Genomic DNA, 19,800 nt, shown 5'->3' on the forward strand with positions numbered 1-19,800 from the left:
TTGCAAAGCGTGGGCTCTGGGGCACACAGGCTTCAGTAGTTGCGGCACATGGGCTCAGTAGTGGCTCCCAGGCTCTAGAGCACGGGCTCAGCAGTTGTGGCATACGGACTTAGTTGCCCACGGCACATGGGATATTCTTGGATCAGGGATCGAGTCCGTGTCTCTTGCCTTAGCAGGTGGATTCTTTACCACTGAGCCACCTGGGAAGCCCTCTGCTGACTCTTTTAAGCTTCCTAGAGTCAAATCTAGTCAAGTCTCAGTCCGGAAGGCAGGACTGAAGTTGGAATCCCGGGGTATCATTAACTCCCCACTTCATCTCGGCATGAACTGGAGCTGTCGGGGTGTTTCTGCAGCTCAGTGTTTGGAGGTCAATCACTCAGGGAGAACTTGGCCCGCACAACCTCTGCCCTCACCTCAGGCCACTGCCAGCTGAGAATCTCCACCGGGAGGAGCCACGATGATTCAGAAGCTCAAATTTCAATTCTCAGAGGATCTTGGCTCAGGAGCAGACGCCTGAGATCCAACCTCATCAATGAATCTGGTCTTAAGCAAAATTCACCACATATTTCTTTCCCACCTTCATCTTCTCTTCTATAAAATGGTTGCTTTAAATTTTAATTCGACAACAATCATGCATTGCTACCTTGGGGAGCTTGGTGATTGGGAGTGTGGCTGGAGGGGAGGTTGGAATAAAATCCGATTTTCTGGAAGGTTGCTGTGTGGATTGTGAGCGCCCTTTACCCAAATATCTCCAGATTGTCCTCTTCCAAGAGCACAGTAGAATTTCACTTCTATCCCAGCTGTTGGTGCTGGGTGGTCCACATGATGCTTTCTGGATGATACATTTTGAGTGGAAATAGCTGGCGTCACTTTTAGACTTGGTGTTTAATGACCTCGTGAGGCCCTCCTGAGCCATCTTCTCCCCTCTGTACAGCTGTGGGCAATGCTCAAGGTGGCTACTCTCTGAAGACTGGGTCCTGAAGTGAGTAGTTAGCAGAACACCCCTGTTGATCCCCATAGATGTAAAGCATGTTTGAGAAATAGCCCTCCATTGTTTGAGCTGTTGAGATTTGGGCATTTGTTTCTACATCACCCAGCCTCTCCTGACTGATAACTTTAAGATAATAAAACACAGCATGCCATATACTCAGGCTGAATCCTGAATAGGACCTGTCCTCTCCATGAGCCAGGAAAGAATCATCAATGAGTCCTGACTTTCAGTTTGTGGTCCACGAAAGGGCAAGACCCAACTCAGAGTGAATTCTGTTCAGACCCTAGTGTTATCTCAAGGTAGACCTCACAAGGGAGGCTGACTTCAAGGACATTAGAGGACCCAGCACACCCCTTCTGGGGGAGCCATTTCATGTTTCCATGTTTCCACCCTCTTGTGGTCTGCACCAGCATGATGTTCATGCTCCTCAAGGTTGCGACCACAAGACTCCCTTAGTCCCATGCATACCTTCCAACGTGGTATCTGAATACCAATGAGGGTTTTCCCAGGCCAGCAAACCAGCACTCTGGTCTTGCAGCTTCTGAAGGGCTGGCATCTGAGGGAAACCTGGGAGGCCAGAGCTTTGTCAGAGGGAAAACAGTGGTGGTGGAAAGAAGGTGGAGTGCTTCTCCTTCCATGGTCCTGCCTCAGATCCACATTATTGGTAGCACAGCTCATAGTTAAAATATATTCAGTATATTTTACAAAATCAAGTGAATACCAGGTTGCTAGCCTACTAGATGCATTCTCCTCCCTGCATAGCAGCACCCCCCCAAATTTCCCAAGTCAGTGTGGTTATATTTCAAATGAAATGTCACCCAATATTAATGCATATTGGATGCATCATATCCTACTAAACCTTAGAATGCAGAAGAACGTATTTACATGGACAATATTATGTTTCCTCCAGCAAAACCACTTTAACATTGCATTCAATAGACATACAATGAAAAGTGCTTCATTTTTTTTTTTCTTGAGTGACAGTGGCTAATAAATTTGACTCTGGAGTCAAAATGTCAGGCCTTGAAGCCCGGATCCATGTTTTGCCCTTGATGTGACCTTGAGCAAGGCGTTTGCCTTCTCGATGCCTCAGTTTCCTCACAGTTTAATTAGATCATGCCAGCTTGTACTGTAATGCTATTGGTCTTAATCAGTTAATGGCCATAAAGGACCTAGAACAAGGCCTGGCAAAATCTTACCACTGCATAAATGTTTGTATTATTATTCCAAAAGCCATCCTTGTAAAATGGGGAGACATCCTAGAACTTGGCATTTTATAAACAGGAAAAATGCAATATTTCTTAAGGAGAGACAGGGGAATGGCTATTCATCAAAAACAGACCAGTGTTTATCTAACTTGCTGCATTGTGAGACTCTCCTGGAATGATGATGAAAACAGAATCCAGGTTCCTCGAAAAGGAAGTGATTTATTTGGTGAGCACCTTGTGGACAGCTGGCCTCAAGTCCCAGTGGCTATGTCCTTCCTGGTGATGGTCCTCTGAATTTCTTGGACTAATGTCCTGAGAAAGAAAGGAGAGTTTTGATGAGGGAGAGGAGCAAGGAATCTTTCAGCTCTCAAGAGAATCTACCCAGGGGCACAAAACCTCCAAGCTGGATAGACTGGTATGGCTGAAGTCTAGAAATGCATGTTTGCAAAAAGAACATTGAACTAAGAGCTGGGAGACCCCCAAAGTCCCCCTATACACTCATACATGGATACACACACACACGGACACATACATAGACACATGCCCATGGACATACACACAAATGCATACATGGACACACACATAAATGCACACACAGACAAATACACACATGTACACATGTGGATGCACACAAATGCACTAATGAACACATAAATGCACATACATGGACACACACAGGAGCACACACTCAAGTGCACACACAGAGACACACATGCATACATGTATACACACATGTGCATATGCACACACACACCAAGAGCTCCCTCAAGCCCAAAGGTCCTTATTCATCTCTTTGTAGTGAGCGACCAACAGAAACCAGCTCTTAATGAATGTTCCTGCCTTTATTCACTGAACAAATATTTACTGAGCACCAAGCATCAAGCACTGGGGAGAAAGTGTGAAGTAGATAGAGCCTCCTGCCTTCTCGGTGCTCAGGGTCCAAAGCTGGGTCTTTACTCTCTTGAACCCCGGCTGTCTCACCTATAAAACGCGGGTTTGAGGCTGTATTAGAGATTGACGTGGAGGCGGGGTCAGCCAGGTTTGCTGTTCCCTGAGGTCTGAGGACCGCGTCCTGGAGCACCGGATGCCCAAGAGCCTACGCCTCCCCCGTCCCGCAGTGGGTTTTGCGGTTCTGCCTGTGTGTCTCTGGGTACCACGGACTCTCAAGCCCTGGGCACCAGTTCTTGGACTCAGCTCTCCCAGCCCTCTGCCCTGCAGAGAGGGAAGGGGAGGGAGGCCGGGGGTTGATTCAGTTTGAATGAGGGAAAGGTGAGACAAACCACCAAGGAGGCTTTGACCCTACTGTCCCCCTTCCTTCTCACAAAGAGCCTCCCCTCCCACCTACCCCTGCTCATCCACGCAGACTACACTGCCTTGACCAGACACTCACTCCCCAAGATCCTGCTTCCGCAGGTCAAGTTTGGGGAGGGGGCGTGTGGAGAGATTGTTCGCGCGCTCCGCCCCGCCGCACCCGCCGGGACGCCCTTGGACTGGGTCTCCTGAACGCGAGGCCCCGCCCCGCCCCACCCGGTTCTGGCGCCTAGGGCGCGAGCCAGACCTTGCGCCCCACCGGGTGGGGTGGGGTGGGGGTGGTCCCTGAGGGGGCGGTCCCGGAGGGACGGGCCTGCGGGGGCGGGCACAGGGCCCCGCGTGCATGCTGATGAGCTGGGCGGCCGCGTCACTCCGCACCGGCGCCGTGGCTGCGGGGCGGGCAGGAGCTGCACACCAGCCGAGTGCCTGCCGGCCCGCGCCTCCCTCGCTTCTCCGGGTCCCGAGGCCCTCCCCGCCGCCCCTGAGAGGGGGCCGCGCCCCTCTGAGGAGGATGCCGAGTGCCCCCTGCGCCCACGGCCCCGGGCAGCCCCTGCTGGTGGGGAACCCGGGAGGTAGAGGGGCGCGCTGAGAGGGCGCGGGTGGTGCTGAAGGGACAGCTCCCGGGCGCGGGCGGCAGAGCGCGCAGCCCTCCCGCAGCATCCGCCTGCAGCCCCTGCCTGCAGCTCCCGGCCCTCAGCCCCCCTCCTTCAGCACCCCAAGCCCGCAGCCCGCGGTGAGCTGGGCTGGCTCATGGTCCCCGAAGCAGCGGGCCAGGCGGAGGCTCCTGTGTCCACCGGGCCCACGGGGATGCCCCGTGGGTGAGGCAGCCCCCAGCTTCCAACCGCGTTCATGGCGGTGGCCAGGAAGATCAAAACTTTGCTGACGGTCAACATCCTGGTGTTCGTGGGCATCATCCTCTTCTCCGTGTACTGCCGCCTGCAGGACCGCTCAGAGGGGCTGGTGCAGATCGTTCGCAGTGCCGACCGCCGGGTGCGCAGCCGGCACGCCAAGGTGGGCGCGCTGGCTGAGCGCGAAGCCATCCTGCAGCGCCTTGACCACCTGGAGGAGGTAGTCTACAACCAGCTGAATGGTGAGCTGAGCCAGCGCCCCGCTCAGGACAAAGAGGCTGGGAGAGTGGGTGGGGGAAGAATTGTTTCCGGGCTTGGGACGCTGAACTGTGTCCCTGGCGCTACAACCTGCGAGGACCCCAGGGACCTGGTGGTCAACCAGGGCTAGGATCGATTTCCTGTTACTTGTGGAGTGAATCAGGTAGAAGGCAGATGGGAATACAGCCTCTGTGTAGCTGAGGATGCTGGTCTGAATGACTACGCATACACTTATGTGCCCAGAGGACACTTGAGTACCCCAACCCACCAGTACACATGAAGGGACTCCACCTTGTTCCCTGAGAAACTGAGAGAACTTCTAGAGGTTGTAGGACCTGTGTTAAGAGCAGGCAGTGCCCAGATCTAAGAGCAAGGGAGTCTGCCATGCTGCTTCAGGAGCTGTGGGGCATCAGGGCTAAGCCTGGACTCACTCCCCTCTCTTGAGGAAGAAGTGGAGAGAGGCAGGATGGCTATGCTGTCCTTCAGAGGTGTCCTTTAGATGTTGGTGGAGAAAAGTGGGCTTCCCTGGTGGCTCAGACAGTAAAGAATCTGCCTGCAATATAGGAGACCTGGGTTCAATCCCTGGGTCAGGAAGATCACCTGGAGAAGGGAATGGCAACCTACTCCAGTATTCTTGCCAGGAGAGTTCCATGGACAGAGGAGCCTGGTGGGCTACAATCCGTGGGGTTGCAAAGAGTTATGCCCCAACCACTGGAGCTGTTCAGTTCCCTATCCTGGGGATGCTCAGGGCTCAATCAACCAAGTGCTGTGGGTCGAGTATGAGGCTGTGAACCTGTGACTCATGGACAAATAGAGTCTAGGTCCTGGCAGGGGCTTGGCAGATATTAATTACCTAAATGGACCCTGAGCCATGGTGCTTGGGAACCTGGAGTCCTTGGAAGCTTCTACAGGAACTGGCTCCTGGAGGTGGGCTCCTTGTTTCATCCCAAGCGGATGTGAGTCACCCTGAGGGTCAGTGTGGGAGTCAAGGAGGGTCAGGGCCAATGTGGAGCTAGGTGGTGGGGGAGGAGGAGTACTTTTCCACATTGGGTTGCAGCAGAGCAGAATAAAGCAACTGCTGCTCCCTGGGCTTACTCTGTGCCAGTTGCAAGGAGGAAAGAGGAAAGTTTATGTTTACCCCATTAGTAGGCATTCCCCTTCTGTCCTGTGCTATTCTGGTTTCTGCACCAGCAGCCCCTGGCAATGCTCTTTAGGAAGAGTCAGTAACAGGCTCCAGCAGGAGCTGTCTGGGAGCCAGCTTGCATAGACGGGGCCTGTTCCACACATCACTCAGTCCAATGTGGAGATCCTCTTGGGATTTCCTTCTGGATGCCCAGCTGGCCTTGGAGCAGCAGCTCTGAACCCGAGGCTTGGTTCCTGATGCCCAGGATACGAGAGCTGTCTGCAGCCATGCCCACCCTCTCTGGGAGAGTAGCGCATCCTCTGACTTCCCAAGTGCCTTCTCACCACCCCTGAGCTCCTGGGTTTTTGTCTGGAGGTAGTTCTGGTGGGTTGCTTGGCTTTTCTGATCTTCCCTATTCAGCTGAAACCACGAGGGGACAAAAGTTTAGTTCAGCTGTCACTTGACCATTCCAGTGGTGATTCATCTCCAGGAAGGCAGTGTGCCCCGGTAATAGCACACAGCTTTATTGAAGTGTGTTTGCCAGGGTGTTATGGTCTGTTTTATGGGGAGAAGTGGAGGATTATATAAAAACATTGGCAGCACGTCGGGTTGTGTAACATCCTGACGGCCAGCTCAGTGCTGAGAGCTGTTCTCTCCCCTCCCCCACGTCAAGGTGAGAAGGAGCTGGGATTCTTGGAGGCAGGAAAAGCCAGGACCTTCAACCAACTGATGGGGGATGATGAAGTGTTTTGGGAAAGTGGAGTGTCATTCCCAGGCCCACCCCAGCCTCTCCCCCTCCCTTCTCCTGGCTTCTTCCTCCTCCCTCCTCTCTTCTCTCTTCCTACTCCTCTTCCCACCCCTTTCTCCTTTTTAAAATCCTTTCTCCCTCACCCCTTCACCAAATCTCTTCCTCCTATCAATTTTCCTCTCTTCTTTCTTTGCCCATCCCTTAGCCCAACTGTTCTGTCCCTCTCCAATCTCTGTTCTGTCTCTCCCACCAATCCCACTCTTTATCTTGCATACCCATCTCAGACCATGTGCCTAGCATAGCGCCTTACCCAGGGGTCATTCAGTATTTGTTTCTGGACATGACAAGAGAGCCCCAATCTAGCACTCAGCCTGGGTGGGTCCCTAAGGAGAGGACAGTGCAGGAATGGTTGACCTTTGTTCACAAGAAGCCCTTTGAGAACAGTGCTCACCCTTCAAACTGGCACAGATTCTTCTGTTAAAGGATTCTGAAAAACATCAAGGAGCGTGCTTCCCAGAGGAGGCAAGCCACAGCCCTTTACACTAGTGTCTATTGTGTTTTAGATCCAAGGAATAGGATATGGATTCCTAGGAGCTTCTACTTGATACGAATTCAGCTGAGTTTAGAAAGGAGAGGGAGAAACCCCAACAAAATTGATTTATTGCTTATATTTGCTTTGCCTTGACTGCTTCCTAGAAACACTTCTCCTGGCTTGAAGGAGCTGGTGGGGAGGAAAGATTGTCCCTGGGGAGCAGGGCCCAGAAGCAGAGCATCCTCCCCAATACCCCCCACAGCTTTTCTTTAGCTGGTCCAGTGCCCTTTACTTGAAATGTCTTGTTGACTCAGCAAAGACTTATTAATGGTGTGTGTAGATTCAAATTCACAGGACCTGGAGAAGGGTGGGGGTGGATTTTCTTTAAGGAAATTCAGTGTAGTCACATGCTGTATGTACATAAGAGTTTGCTTCTAAGTTTAGTGCTCAAGGCAAGAAAAAATGTTTATAGGCAAAAATTATCCTTCCAAATATCTTAAACTGCACATCAAGTACAGCATCCCTGGTTTCATGCCTGCAACTGGCACAGTGAGTCTTATGAAGGTGGAATTGGAGAACCTCTAAGCTCAGTGGGCTTCCCTGGTGGCTCAGGCAGTAAAGAGTCTGCTTGCAATTCAGATGGCCTGGATTCAATCCCTGGGTTGAGAAGATCCCTGGAAAAGGGAATGGCTACCCGCTCCAGTATTCTTGCCTGGAGAATTCTATGGACAGTGGAGCCTGGTGGGCTACAGTCCATAGGGTTGCAAAGAGTCAGACAGGACTGAGCAACCAACTTTCAATTTCACTTTAAGCTCAATGAGAAGGGAGGGGAAATCCCATTCAGTTGGTCATACGTTCAAGCCCTTCTGCCTTCTATGACCCCTTAGGAGCAGAGGCTGAATTCGAGCTGGGGATGGGAGGGGGAGGTTTCCATTTGGGTTGGTTGGCTGCTTTTTAAAATTCAGACAACATGCGTGTTAATTCCCTCTAACTTGACCCTCTAACCAGCCCAAGTCCCTCACAATCAGAGGTCAAAACCATGTATCCTCTGTACAGATGGAAAAGCTGAGGGCCGGCGAGACAGCAGGGTTTGCTCAAGGTTGTTTAGGAAGTTAGCTGTGGCGGCTGCTAGAAGCATACTTGCTTTAGAATGATCTACATTTCTTAATTTATCAAAAATTCAAGTTAAAATAACAGAAGGTCCAGTTGTGGTCTATCGGGTAATGGCCTTGTACATCTCAGGTGGGGCCCGCCTCCCACCAGCTGTGCCAACACCACTTCCCCTCCATTGGGAAGAGGTACTTGCTGGCCCTGCTCTCTCAAATTAAAGAAATTCACATAAGACTGGTACTGGGTTTTGCCATAATTGTGCATCACACCTGTTCTATTGTTCATCTGAGGGTGGGAATTTTTGTCTGTTTTATTCACAGTTCTAATGCCAAGGGTCTTGGGTGGTACCTTGCACACAGTTCATGCTCCAGAAATATTTGTTGGATGAGACAGTGAGTGGATCTTTCTCTAAACGATTGATTGTTTTTGTTTAGAATAAGTTTATGTAAAAAGACATTTGCAAATCACCACTGTACTCGTAAGCAGGAGGGGACTAGGCGAATGAATGTAATGAAAACAAAATCATGCTCTTTAATTCCAGCATGACAGGGCTGTCAGCAGAGGCTCTGAGCCAGAAACCTGCCCTCTCTTTGTTAGAAGGGAGATTCTCAAGTGTGGGGGATATATTGACATGAAACCAAGATTTTCTCCTTGAAGAAATCAGGGGATTGAGACAGGCTTTAAGAGGGGATAAGTCTCACGGTGTGAGTCAATGTTATTTAACGCTGTGTTCGTTTTCAGCCAACAACCCTGTCCCACGTGCTGGTCCTCCCGGGATTCTGACTGCACACTTTGGGAAGCCCGGGTCTGTAGCAGAGTATTGCTTAAGGGGATGTGATGGGGGGTGAAGTGGGTGGAAAGAGTGGGGAAGTGGCTGTCAGGTTGCCAAGGGGCACTTGTCTCCGAGGCTCCATCCACTGGAGGGGGCCCAGATCAGGAAGCTGAAATCCTAACAATAGTCTGAGCACCATGAGTGATGTTTTTGTTTTTTTAAGTCTTTATTGAATTTGTTACAATATTGCTTCTGTTTTTACCTTCTGCTTTTTTGGCCATGAGGTGTGGAGGGGGTTGTTTGACTTGAATCGCTTTTTCTGTTCTCCTCCATTGGATCTCAGCTCCCCCACCAGGGATTGAGCCCACAGCCCCTGCATTCAAAGTCTTCACTACTGAACTGACAGGGAAGTCCCCACCCTGAGTTTTAGTAATCGAAGAATTTTGGAGTTGAGACCAGGAGGTGCCTGGAGAGAGGCGAGAAGGAGGCAGATGGAGAGAATGCCAGGAGGTCACCCTGTGTTTGCCTTGGCCCCTCGGGCTGCAGGGGGAGCAAACCCCTCCGTGTGGAACTTTCCTGCACTGTGGTGGTTGCTTTGGTGGTAGGCAGGTGTCACAGCTGAGAAGCTGAATTTGGAGAGGTATCCAAACAGTCCCCACCTGGCGTGGGAATTCAAATATCACATGGGAGCACAAGCCATGTGAGGACAGCAAGTGCCTCAAACCTGGCATGGGGTGGATGCCCGATCAGTGCCCTTCCAGTGACCAAAGGATGAATGCCCCAGGTGGGTGGAGCCTGCAGAAGAGCCTGGTGGAGGGGGGCGGGGTGGGTGTCTGAGAGGGGCCTGGAAGGTTCCTGGGGACGGCGAGGGGCTGGCTGCCCCTCTGGACCACTCCTCACCTCTGTGGTATGCCTGTCCCAGTCTGCCCACTCCTGAGAGCCCGTGTGCATAGAAGGTGCTGACTTCTCAAGAAGGGTTTTCAAGCCCTTTGCTATGCACGAGCAGCTCCGTTTTGAAGATGCCTAAGATATTCCACTTGCAGGGCATGTGTGTTTCATCGGAAAGATTTCCCTAGTCATTGTGAATTTTAATTCTAGAAGTAGCTCCCCGCTGGTTCCTGGGCCCTTCCAGCTAGAGTTCATCAATCTCCTCCATCTTCCTTGAATCTGCTTTATGAGTTAAAACGTCCTGCATTGCTGATCCCAGCAGTCAAAGCCACCGTGGCCGGAGAAATAGTTGCCATTCGTTCAGGATTTAATCACGGGTCCTGGCAGGTCTTGCTTCAGAATGGCAGCAATTAATTGGTTGGCCACTTCCTCCCCCAACCCCCACCCCCACCCCAAGTCATTAATTGGCTGGCCTCTCCCCCTGCATCTGTCTCACATCCCCCACAGTTGTTGATTTACTACAGAAAGTGAAAAAATAGTTGGTGCTCCCAACCAGAGCCCAGGCTTTTGCACAACCACAGCCAGCGAGGGGGCTTTTGACACGAATGGCTTTTTCCATTCTCCTACATGGGAGCCGCCTGCAATTACATTTCACTCACCCTGAGAAGATTAACAGCATGTTGGTTTTGTTTTTTTTCCCCTTCTTTGCCTGTGCTCCTCTGCCTGCTGGTCTGCCTGTGACCCCATCCACCCATATCAGAACAGCCGAAGCCACTTATGGTCACAGAGGTTAGCGCTGTGCAGTCCTGGGCCTTGGCATCTGGGGCGATGAGAGGTAGGGGTGCTTCACCCTGAGATAAACACCCCTCACGCAATTCCCCTGGGAGGAGCAGACCTCACTCTGGAGGGGCTGGCTCTATCCAGAGACTCTGCAGATCCAGCCGGGGCCCCACTTCTAGGAATAACTCAGGCCAACCGTGACCCTCACCTTGGGAGCCTGCCAGGGCTGAGTGATTGCATTTACAATTCAGCTCAGCAATTTGCATATTTCAGAGGTTCGGCACTATTTTCTGAAAGGACAGTTTATCCTTCGTTGGCTGATAACTTGACAAAAATAAGTCTCTATTCACTTCCATATCCCATGTCCTACTGGGGACATTACTGCCTGGGATCCAGCTCTTGGAACAGCTTTTCTGCTCTTTGGTCAGCTTTTCTGTTCTGCTCTCAAAAAGCACAGGTACCCTTGAAGGGAGGATAGCCAGGTGTCAAAAGAGGGATGGGGAGAGGCTGATTCATGGTGAGATGGGTCCTTGGAAACTGCTCTGCAGGCTGAAGCTTCTCATTTTCTGGAATGAAGGCAGTATCTTCTTTATCCTTATCATTCACCCCTCCTATGTTCCTGATGCTGAGTCAGGGTGTAGGAGCGAAGGAGATGCAGGTCCCTGCCTCTCAGGGCTGACGTCCTAGGAGGGAGGCAGGTGAGCAACGAGTGCTGTGAACAGGGCAACTCCAGACAGAAAGGAAGCCACCAAGAGGAAGAGTGATGGAGAGTGGGTGGGTGGGACGGGGTCTCACTTTAGATGGGGTGTGGCTTGAATAGCATTTCCCCAGATTCGTGTCCTCAGAATGTAACCCTGTTTGCAGACGTACGCAGATGAGGTTGTACTGGAGTAAGGTGGGCCCTGATCCAGTGATTTATAAGGACAATATTGTCCTTATGAGACCAAGAGGGACGCAGACATAGAAGATAGAAGGCAGAGACGGAGACTGGGGTGATGCGTCTACAAGCCAAGGACTCCGAGGATGCCAGCAACTCCAGAGGCTGGAATAGGCAGGAAGGACCCTTTCCTGGAGCCTCCAAAGGGAGTGTAACCATGATGCCCTGAGTTCTGACCACCAGAGGACCACAGTGGCTGTGTGTGCTGGGAGACTGACACCAAGGGTGGGTGGGGAGCTCCTCTATGATGATCGAACTCAGATGTGAGTGAGCTGTGAGGGGATCGGGGAAGGGCATCGGGGCAGGGGCCAGCCCCACGTGAGTGGTGCTGTGCTTCATCACTCAGTCCAACTCTTTGCGACCTCATGGATTATAGCCCGCCAGGCTCCTCTGTCCATGGGGATTCTCCAGGCAAGGACACTGGAGTGGGTTGCCATGCCCTCCTCCAGGGGATCTTCCCAACCTACGTGAGTGCTATGAAGGAGGAGAGTGGTGTGTGGCTATCAGGAGAACGCTTGGACTTCATCTGCGACCATGGAAGTCTGTGCCTCTGTCTAGCTGGTTGGATTTATAAAGCACATTTGAGATCTCACTCAGATCTGAGGGACCGAAATGACAGCAGTGACAACACACAGTCTCTCCAGCCACCTGAGGGACAGGACAGTCTTGATTCTGGCCTGCTCAGCCTGTGGCCTGCCTTGGGGTCCCTAGTCAGGGCTTCTCAACATGTTGCTGTTGACATCTGGGCCAGGTAATCTTTGCACACGGTGGTACGGTGCTGGTAAGCTGTTGAGCAGCATCTCTGGCCTCCACCCACTGGACACCAGCAGTTCTCTCTGCTCCCACCTCCAGCTGCGGCATGAGACATTGTCAAGTGTCCCCTGGGGGCCAGAAAACTCCCGTGGAGATCCCTGCCTTCTGTCTAGAACATAGGGGTTGACTGGCTGGGTTCATACCTGGCTCCACATCTCAGCAAGTCAGTCACCCCCCTCTAGTCTCAGTTTTCTCATCTGTAAAGTGGGGATGATGGAAACACCAACCTCAGCAGAACCTTGTAGAGGCAAAAAGAATTGGCTTGAGTGAAGGGGGTCATCCTTGTGTCCAGTGAGATGGCTAACCCATACTGATCAAAGTTCGGGATCCTGCTGGGCACAGGAAGAGTGCCATCCTGAAGGCTGTCCCCCATGCATCCTCTTTGACCTTGCTGACTATACCAAGACAGTCTCAATTCAATGGCAACGTGCCTCTTGCATGCTCTGAACTTGCCTATCTACCTTTAGAGCCACCCCCAGGCTCAGCATCCTTGGCTGGCTGTGTATCCAGCTAGACTTTAATAGCCAAATGCTGTTTCATTTTTTACTGATTAACATTTTGGGCAAAGGATAGAGGTCTCCTATCTTGCGTATCAATACCTCACTTATTTAAGAAGCAAATTCACTTAATTCAAAAGTGCATCAGTTTAAAGCAGGCTATTAAGTAACATGAATCGAGTGGTTTACAGAGACATGGATACTGCAGGAAGGCTGGAGGAAAGACCAGTGTGAGGTTGCTGTCATGGATGGCCCTCGAGGCTCCTTGCTGTAGCACCTGGTCTTAGAAAGTGGTCTCCCCTAGGGTTGTGGATTGATGGCCTCAGAATTGATGAAGGGAGATGCTGGACTCTGGATCTGTGCTCTTTCCAAGGCTTTCTGAAGCTCTGAGTCTGATAAAACATAAATAAAAATAAAATAACCCACTTGTGCAGATGTAGCCCTGACTCCTGGGTCTTGAGAAGGAGGCAGCAGCATTGAACACACCCCAGGCCACTCCCCAGCACCCCTCGCCCTGCCTCGCTTCGCGGGGGTGGTCCACCTTGGCAGGCAATCCTGCCATACACGTCTGGCCTGGCTCAGGCAGCGACCTTCGACCTTCCGGTCCTCCAGAGAGGGGCTTTGCTCAGAAGCCTCAGCTGTTGGGTTTTATTTTTAAGTAAATGAGCCCAAGTGCAATGGCTCTTAATATGCTGCCCCAGGCCTAGCAGTGTGCCAGAGAAATAAGATCTACAGGTGCCTGGCCTATGATGGGTCCTGGCCCCGGTAGCTGCTCCAGTAGCCTCCTGGATGGCTCCTCCCTGGGTTTTCCACCCTGGTTAGAAGTGAGGCTTGGCTTCAAGGCTAGAGGGGCAGTGTGTGCCCAGAGCCAGACACAGGGCTGGTACAGGGGGACAGTGGCTGGGACGAGGGGAAGTCCTAATTGTCCCAATTGTGTGTGGACTGACTTGCCAGACAGGACCTCCTGGAGGTTGAGAGGCTCAGGTTGCAGCTGGTTCATGAGCCTCTAAGTATATTTCTTTAAAAATGGAAGAAATCTCAACAGGAAGTTACCAAAATAGTCATATATTGTAGACATTTTTATGTAACGAGTTAATGCTTTTGACACTGGAGTGCAATGTAGTTGTGCTGTTCACAGAAAGATCATGGAATTTGTAGAAATACTGGTTCTTGCAGATGTCCTGGTCCGAGAACACAGCGTGTTTAGAGGTGTGTGATGAAAGCCTTCTTCTCAGGCTCCTGCAGGTCAAAGGCTGACACGGGTCTCCTGGGGAGGGTGCCCTGTGGAGGCTTTTCCTGCCTGTTTCCTTGCCTTTCCTGGGGTTCAGCACCCATATCCTGCATCCATATCTGGCCTCCATCTCCGAATCCAGCAGTGTTTCGCCTTTTTGTGCCATTCCCCCAAAGTCACATCCCAACCCCCACTCTCCTCTTCGCCTCCCTCTTCTACCTTTAAGCGTCCTTATGATCACAGGGGCCCACTGGATAATCCAGCTCAAATTCAGCTGATGAACACCTTTAATTTTCTCTGCCATGTTAACCTAACATATTCCCAGGTTCTGGGGGCTGGGATGTGAACAGCTTTGGGGTCCATGATTCTGCTGATCGCAGTGAGCAAACTGAACAGACTACTGAACATGAATACATGGTAGGGGGCAAAATAAGGCAGAAGGATGAAGTGTCAGGGGAGAGGCACTGGCATCTCCATCCAGTGTCCGGAGAAGGCCCCAAGAAGGGAGTGACTTTTAAGTGAAGTCTGAAAGTAAGGATGGGGATGTGACCTGCAGAGATCTGAAGGAGGGAGCTCCAGGCCCAGCAAGTGCAAGAGTCCTGAGGCACAGTGCATGCTGGAGGGTTGGCTAGAATATTGGTCAGGGAGTCCGTGCTGGAGACTCACACTGGGAGCTGTATGAGTGCTCCAGCTGCTTTAACCAGGTATCACACTTGGAGGGCTTAAACCACGGAAATTCATTGTCTCACAATTCTGAAGGCTTGAAAACCAAGATCAAGGTGCTGGCATGGCTGGTTTCTGATGAGGCCTCCCTCCTGGCTTGCGGACAGCTTCTTCTGTGTGCCTGAGCATTCCTGCTGTCTCTCCCTCTGTAAGGCCACAGTCCTATTAGTTTAGGGTCCCCCGGTGACCTCATTTAATCTTAATCACCCCCCTAAGGCCCCTCTCCAGATACAGTCACATTGAAGTTAGGTCTTCAACATACAACCTTTTTTTTAAAAAAGTATTTATTTATTTGACTGCATGGGGTCTTAGTTGTGACACGCAGGATCTTTTGTTGCAGTACACGGACTCTCCAGTTGGGGCACATGCGTTCCAGAGTGTGCAAGCTCAGTAGTTGTGCCATGCAGCCTTAGTTGCTCCTTGGTATGTGGGACCTTAGTTTCCTGATCAGGGATCAAACTTATGTCCCCTGCATTGCAAGGTGGATTCTTAACCACTGGACCACCAGGGAAGTCCCCTCAATGCACAGCTTTTAGAGGACATAGTTGAGCCCATAGCAGGAGTTACCCACATGCAGATGCTATCGAAACCCACATAGCTTTATGGTCTCACCCAGACCAGGGAGTGAGTGCAGGGGAAGAGACAGGTTGGCCGAGCTGGGACAGTCTACCAGGAGATGAGGAGTAGCCAGAAGAGAGGTGAGGCAGGCCAGTGTCTGATCCTGGGCATCAAGGGGACCAGCACCGCTGAGTACTTTGATGGGTCACACTCCATGAGCACTGAGGGCTGACTGCTGCTCCAAGGGTGGGGGTGACCTGGACAAAGGCAGCTTAGATGAGGGTTGGGGGTGAAGTTGGAAGCGGCAGACATGGGGCCTTTCTGCAAAGCACTGTGGATTTGGGGGCTGGATGACTATTGGTGGTTGGACCCCCATGCAACATGGGACATGGAGAAGTACTGTCAAATTTCCCCTGGGGGCATCTCCTCCCCCAATTGAGAACCAGTCCTGTGAAGGAGGATGAGATGAAGGTCTGTCCTGGAGAGGGAGATGGGGCAGACAGAGGGTGTTATTTCCAAGATAAGAATTAGCTGAGAGGGGAGGATTGGGTGCCAGAACCCATCCTGGAGCCCATGAGAGGGTGGCACCCCAGCTCAGGAGCTGGGGCCTGTCCAGCACCTCGGACAGCTCCTCCTGCTCCTGCTTCTGAGGTAGAGGGACAGTAAGTGAGCTAGCCAGGTGGGGTGGAAGCTGGGGTACTCTCTTTTTTTCCATTTTCTCAGAGAGGCAGCAAATAAAGTTATCAGTTGAGGTTTCGATCCTGAGCTGGAAAGATCCCCTGGAGAAGGGCATGGCAACCCACTCCAGTATTCTTGCTTGGAGAATCCCATGGACAAAAGAGCCTGGCGGACTCTGGTCCATAGGGTCGCAAAGAGTCGGACACGACTGAAGTGGCTTAGCACACATGTACTATTAAATGGGTTTTTAAAAAGAAAGCATATGTCTGGTTTTGTATTACCTACATCCTATTTCAGAATAGGGGCCACTACAGATGTGTGTTGTGAATAGGAACACTGAGTTGGTGGGGCTGAGAACCCCTGGTCTGTAAGGTGGGACCCCCTCACAGGGCAGGTAGGAGCCTGGGAGAGGCTGCTAAAGGCCTAAGGGGCTGCAAGGGCCTGGGCAGAGAGGGGCCTTGTCACCTCCCAGCCGCGAGGGGAGCTGATCTCCTCCCCCCATTCCCCTCAAGAGTGGTGCATCCCCAGGCCTTTTCTGGAGAGCAGGGGGAAAGTTTAGGAAAGATCCGTCTGGCTCCAAAGGCAGTGGGCACTGGCGGGGGGCTGCCTGGCCCGCTGTGCCTCCTCCGGGATTCTCATCTTGGACGCCCCTTCCTCTCTGGCACTGCCACCCCCACCGTCCTTCGCCTCCACCCTGTAGATGTTGCCACCTCTTGGAGAGCATTCTCAGGTGAAGGGCTGCTCTCCTTCCCACACCCTGAGCCCTGCTTCCCAGCCTTCACGTTTCTGGGGGAGACCCCAGGACAAAGGTTGCTCACAGCTCCAGAGTTGAGTCCCAGCCATTGGTTGGCATCATTCTGAGATGTTTCGCACTCACCTGATGGTAACAATAACCAAGGTGGATGCACCATGCTATGCGCTCGAGGTCTGTGACCATGTTTGGTGCTCACAACAGCCTGTGCAGGAGATAATCTATCTTCAATTCGCTGATGCGACCATGGCCAAGCAAGGTCAGCCCCCACTGGCAGCAGTGGGACTGGGACCCAGGCACACTGGTGCCAGGGTCCCTGCCCTGCCCTGCCTCCCCGACGATGAGCTGGAAGACATCAACTTAGTGAGCTCGGTGGTGAGGACTGATACCTCCTGCTCGAGCAAAAAGGACTACTTTTACTTTTAACAGAATAGTTAAGTCAAATCGGTTCTATGTGCAGCCCCCATCTGAAACCCAGCAAGCTTCAATTTTATTCCAGAGAAAGACAATAACGGAAAGTGCCTGGGACTATTTTCACACTATTTGAGCATATTGTGGAAAATGTGTTAATATTCTGTGTGCTTGAGCACTTTGCAGTGGACACAGGGAAGCAAACAAGCTTATATCTTCCTTGATGGGGGCAGAGCCTTGCAGCTGCAATGTGACTGCGGAGTCAAAACACCCAGGTGAGCAGCCCTGCTCCCTGCAGCCTTGTGCAGGTTCCTTCACAGCCTTGCTCAGTTTCCTCACCTGTACAATGGGATGAAATAGTAATTATCTCTTGGTTTTATTCTAAGAAGTAAGTGGAGGAAGCATGTAAGCTCGTGGGGGTAATGCCTGGCATGTGGTTCTGGCTCAGATGACCTGGTTCAGCACCAGCTCTGGTTTCTGCTTGTCCACAGTTTCTCTGACCTCCCCTCATCCAACTCCACCAGGCCTGTGATTCTGTTTCTTATGCAGCCCCACCCCTGCAGAAAAACATAATGCTCCAAGATGTCCACGGGAGGTTGAAGAAGGGGAATCAGGGAGATAGCTTAATCCAATTAATACTTTACTCACAGAACACGATCTGCTGTGCAGAGCACAGGAGGGTGTGCCCAAAGCTCGGAGGTTGGGTGGGTGCTTTCCTCTGAGAATTTACAGTGAGGTGGGAAAGAGGCAGCCAACTGGCATTCTCTGTCCTCTAAGGCACTGAGTATCAGCAACAAAAGGGAGCACTGTGTTGATGGGTTGTGTTGAAGGTTAGGAGGCTTTCATGGATGAGGAGGAGTTTGGAGCTGCACACTGGAGTTGGATGGACCTGGGTCCAAACCCCAACTGGATGACCATGTCAGGCCAGTTCTCCTTGCTGAGCTGTGCTTTTCCCATCTGTGAAATGGGAAACATGATCACCCTTCCATGATAGGATTTTGAGGAGATTAGACAAGGTGATGCATGTGAAAGTGCCTGACACATAGTGACTCCTCAGAAATGTAAGCAAAGACAATGGAAGGAAAAGAATTGAAATGGGGCAGAGTTTGAACAGATAGGGTAGCATGATGCCTGATACATAACATTTTCTCAATAAATATTTGTTCCCCGGATGGGTGGGTGAATTGATGGATGGGTGGAGGGAGGGAGGAAGGAAGGATGCTTGAATGGATGAGTGGATGCGTGGGGAGGTGGATGGATGATGGATGACAGACAGGCGGATCTTCACAAACCCACTGGACAGTGGGCCTATGACTCTCGCATCTTGTTGGCTGTTGGGATGGAGTGAGTGTATTTTCCATGAGAGAAGGATGTGAATTTGGGGAGCTGGGGTGAAATGCAATGGACTGAATGTCTGTGTTCCCCGCATTCCTATGTTGGAGCCCTAACCCTGGTGGGGCCTCTGGGATGTGATTAGGGTTAGGTGAGGTCATGAGGGCAGCCCCTGTGATGGGATCACTGGCCTCCTAAGAAGAGGAGGATGGGAATCTCATGGTCTGTGCACGCACACACCAAGGAAGGGCCCTGAGGACGCAGCAGGAAGGCTGCCCTCTGCAAGCTAAGGAGAGGGTTCTCATCAGGAACCAAACTGCTGCTTTGATCTGGACTTCTTGCCTCCAAAGCCATAAGAAATGTCTGCTGTTTGGCCCCCTGTTGGTGGTACTTGTTATGCAGCTTAAGCTGACTGAGCTGGGGGGCCACACTGGGATGGGGGCACCCTGCCTTTTCGAGGTCAACATAAACTCTCATGCTTATCCACCATTCTTTGTCTGGAAGGTCACTGTCTCCAGGACAGAGCTCAGGGGCAGTACTCCTGGTCCCCATTCTGTTTCCTTCCCTTGGGGGCCTGCGGTGGCCCCTTCATTCATGCATTCATTCCTTCCTTCATTCATAAGCACCTACTATGCACAAAGTCCTGGGGCTCTGGCCTGAGCATGGCAGGCAGCAACTGCCCTGGAGGGCAGCAAGCAGGCCAGGGTGAGGCTGAGCCCTGTCCCCAGTGGGGCTGGGGGCACTGAGTCAGCCTCACTCTCTGTGGCACCCAAGCTCTCGGCTCCCTAAGGACCTGAGTGTAGCCTCCGAGGTCTCCTTCTGCCTGTGACCCCCCAGAGCTGGGCTGGTCCGGGGGACAAGCATTTCCTGGGAGACTCTGCCATCAGGACTGGAGTCTGATGCCATGGGCATGGGGGTGTCAGGCCCTGGCCACCCTGACAGTCTCGGGAGGCTTTAATCAGAACCAGGTGACCTTGAAGTGACAGGACACCCAAACATTCCCCCATTACTGCTCCCCAGTAGCAACCAGACCCAAATCCGGGGACATATTCCTGCACAGAGCTGACAGAGGGACGTTCCACGGCCCCACGTACTTAACAAAGTGAAGGAGCCAGGAAATCCATTTTGCCAGATATTTCCAGTCATTCCTTATCTCCCTTGCTTTGGACCCATAAATATTCATATTAGTTGAACACAAGTACTATGTGTGAAGATTTATCAAATATTATATTAGTCTCAGTGAGAATATATTTTACAGGTACTGCCGTGTCCTGCGAAATCTTCATGACTTCATAGTTGC

General features: G+C 51.8%; 1 protein-coding gene across 1 annotated transcript in view; it reads left to right on the forward strand.

Moving 5' to 3' along the window:
* The first annotated feature begins 3,901 nt into the window (after positions 1–3,901).
* GALNT9 (polypeptide N-acetylgalactosaminyltransferase 9) overlaps positions 3,902–19,800 on the forward strand; it is a 118,659-nt gene continuing 102,760 nt past the window's right edge. The window contains exon 1 of the mRNA XM_019977127.2: positions 3,902–4,600. Within this exon, the coding sequence (XP_019832686.1) occupies positions 4,360–4,600 (241 nt within the window). The 5' untranslated portion in view covers positions 3,902–4,359. The remainder of the gene's footprint in view (positions 4,601–19,800) is intronic.

This window comes from Bos indicus, chromosome 17 (assembly GCF_029378745.1).
Source record: "Bos indicus isolate NIAB-ARS_2022 breed Sahiwal x Tharparkar chromosome 17, NIAB-ARS_B.indTharparkar_mat_pri_1.0, whole genome shotgun sequence".
NCBI lineage: Eukaryota > Metazoa > Chordata > Mammalia > Artiodactyla > Bovidae > Bos > Bos indicus.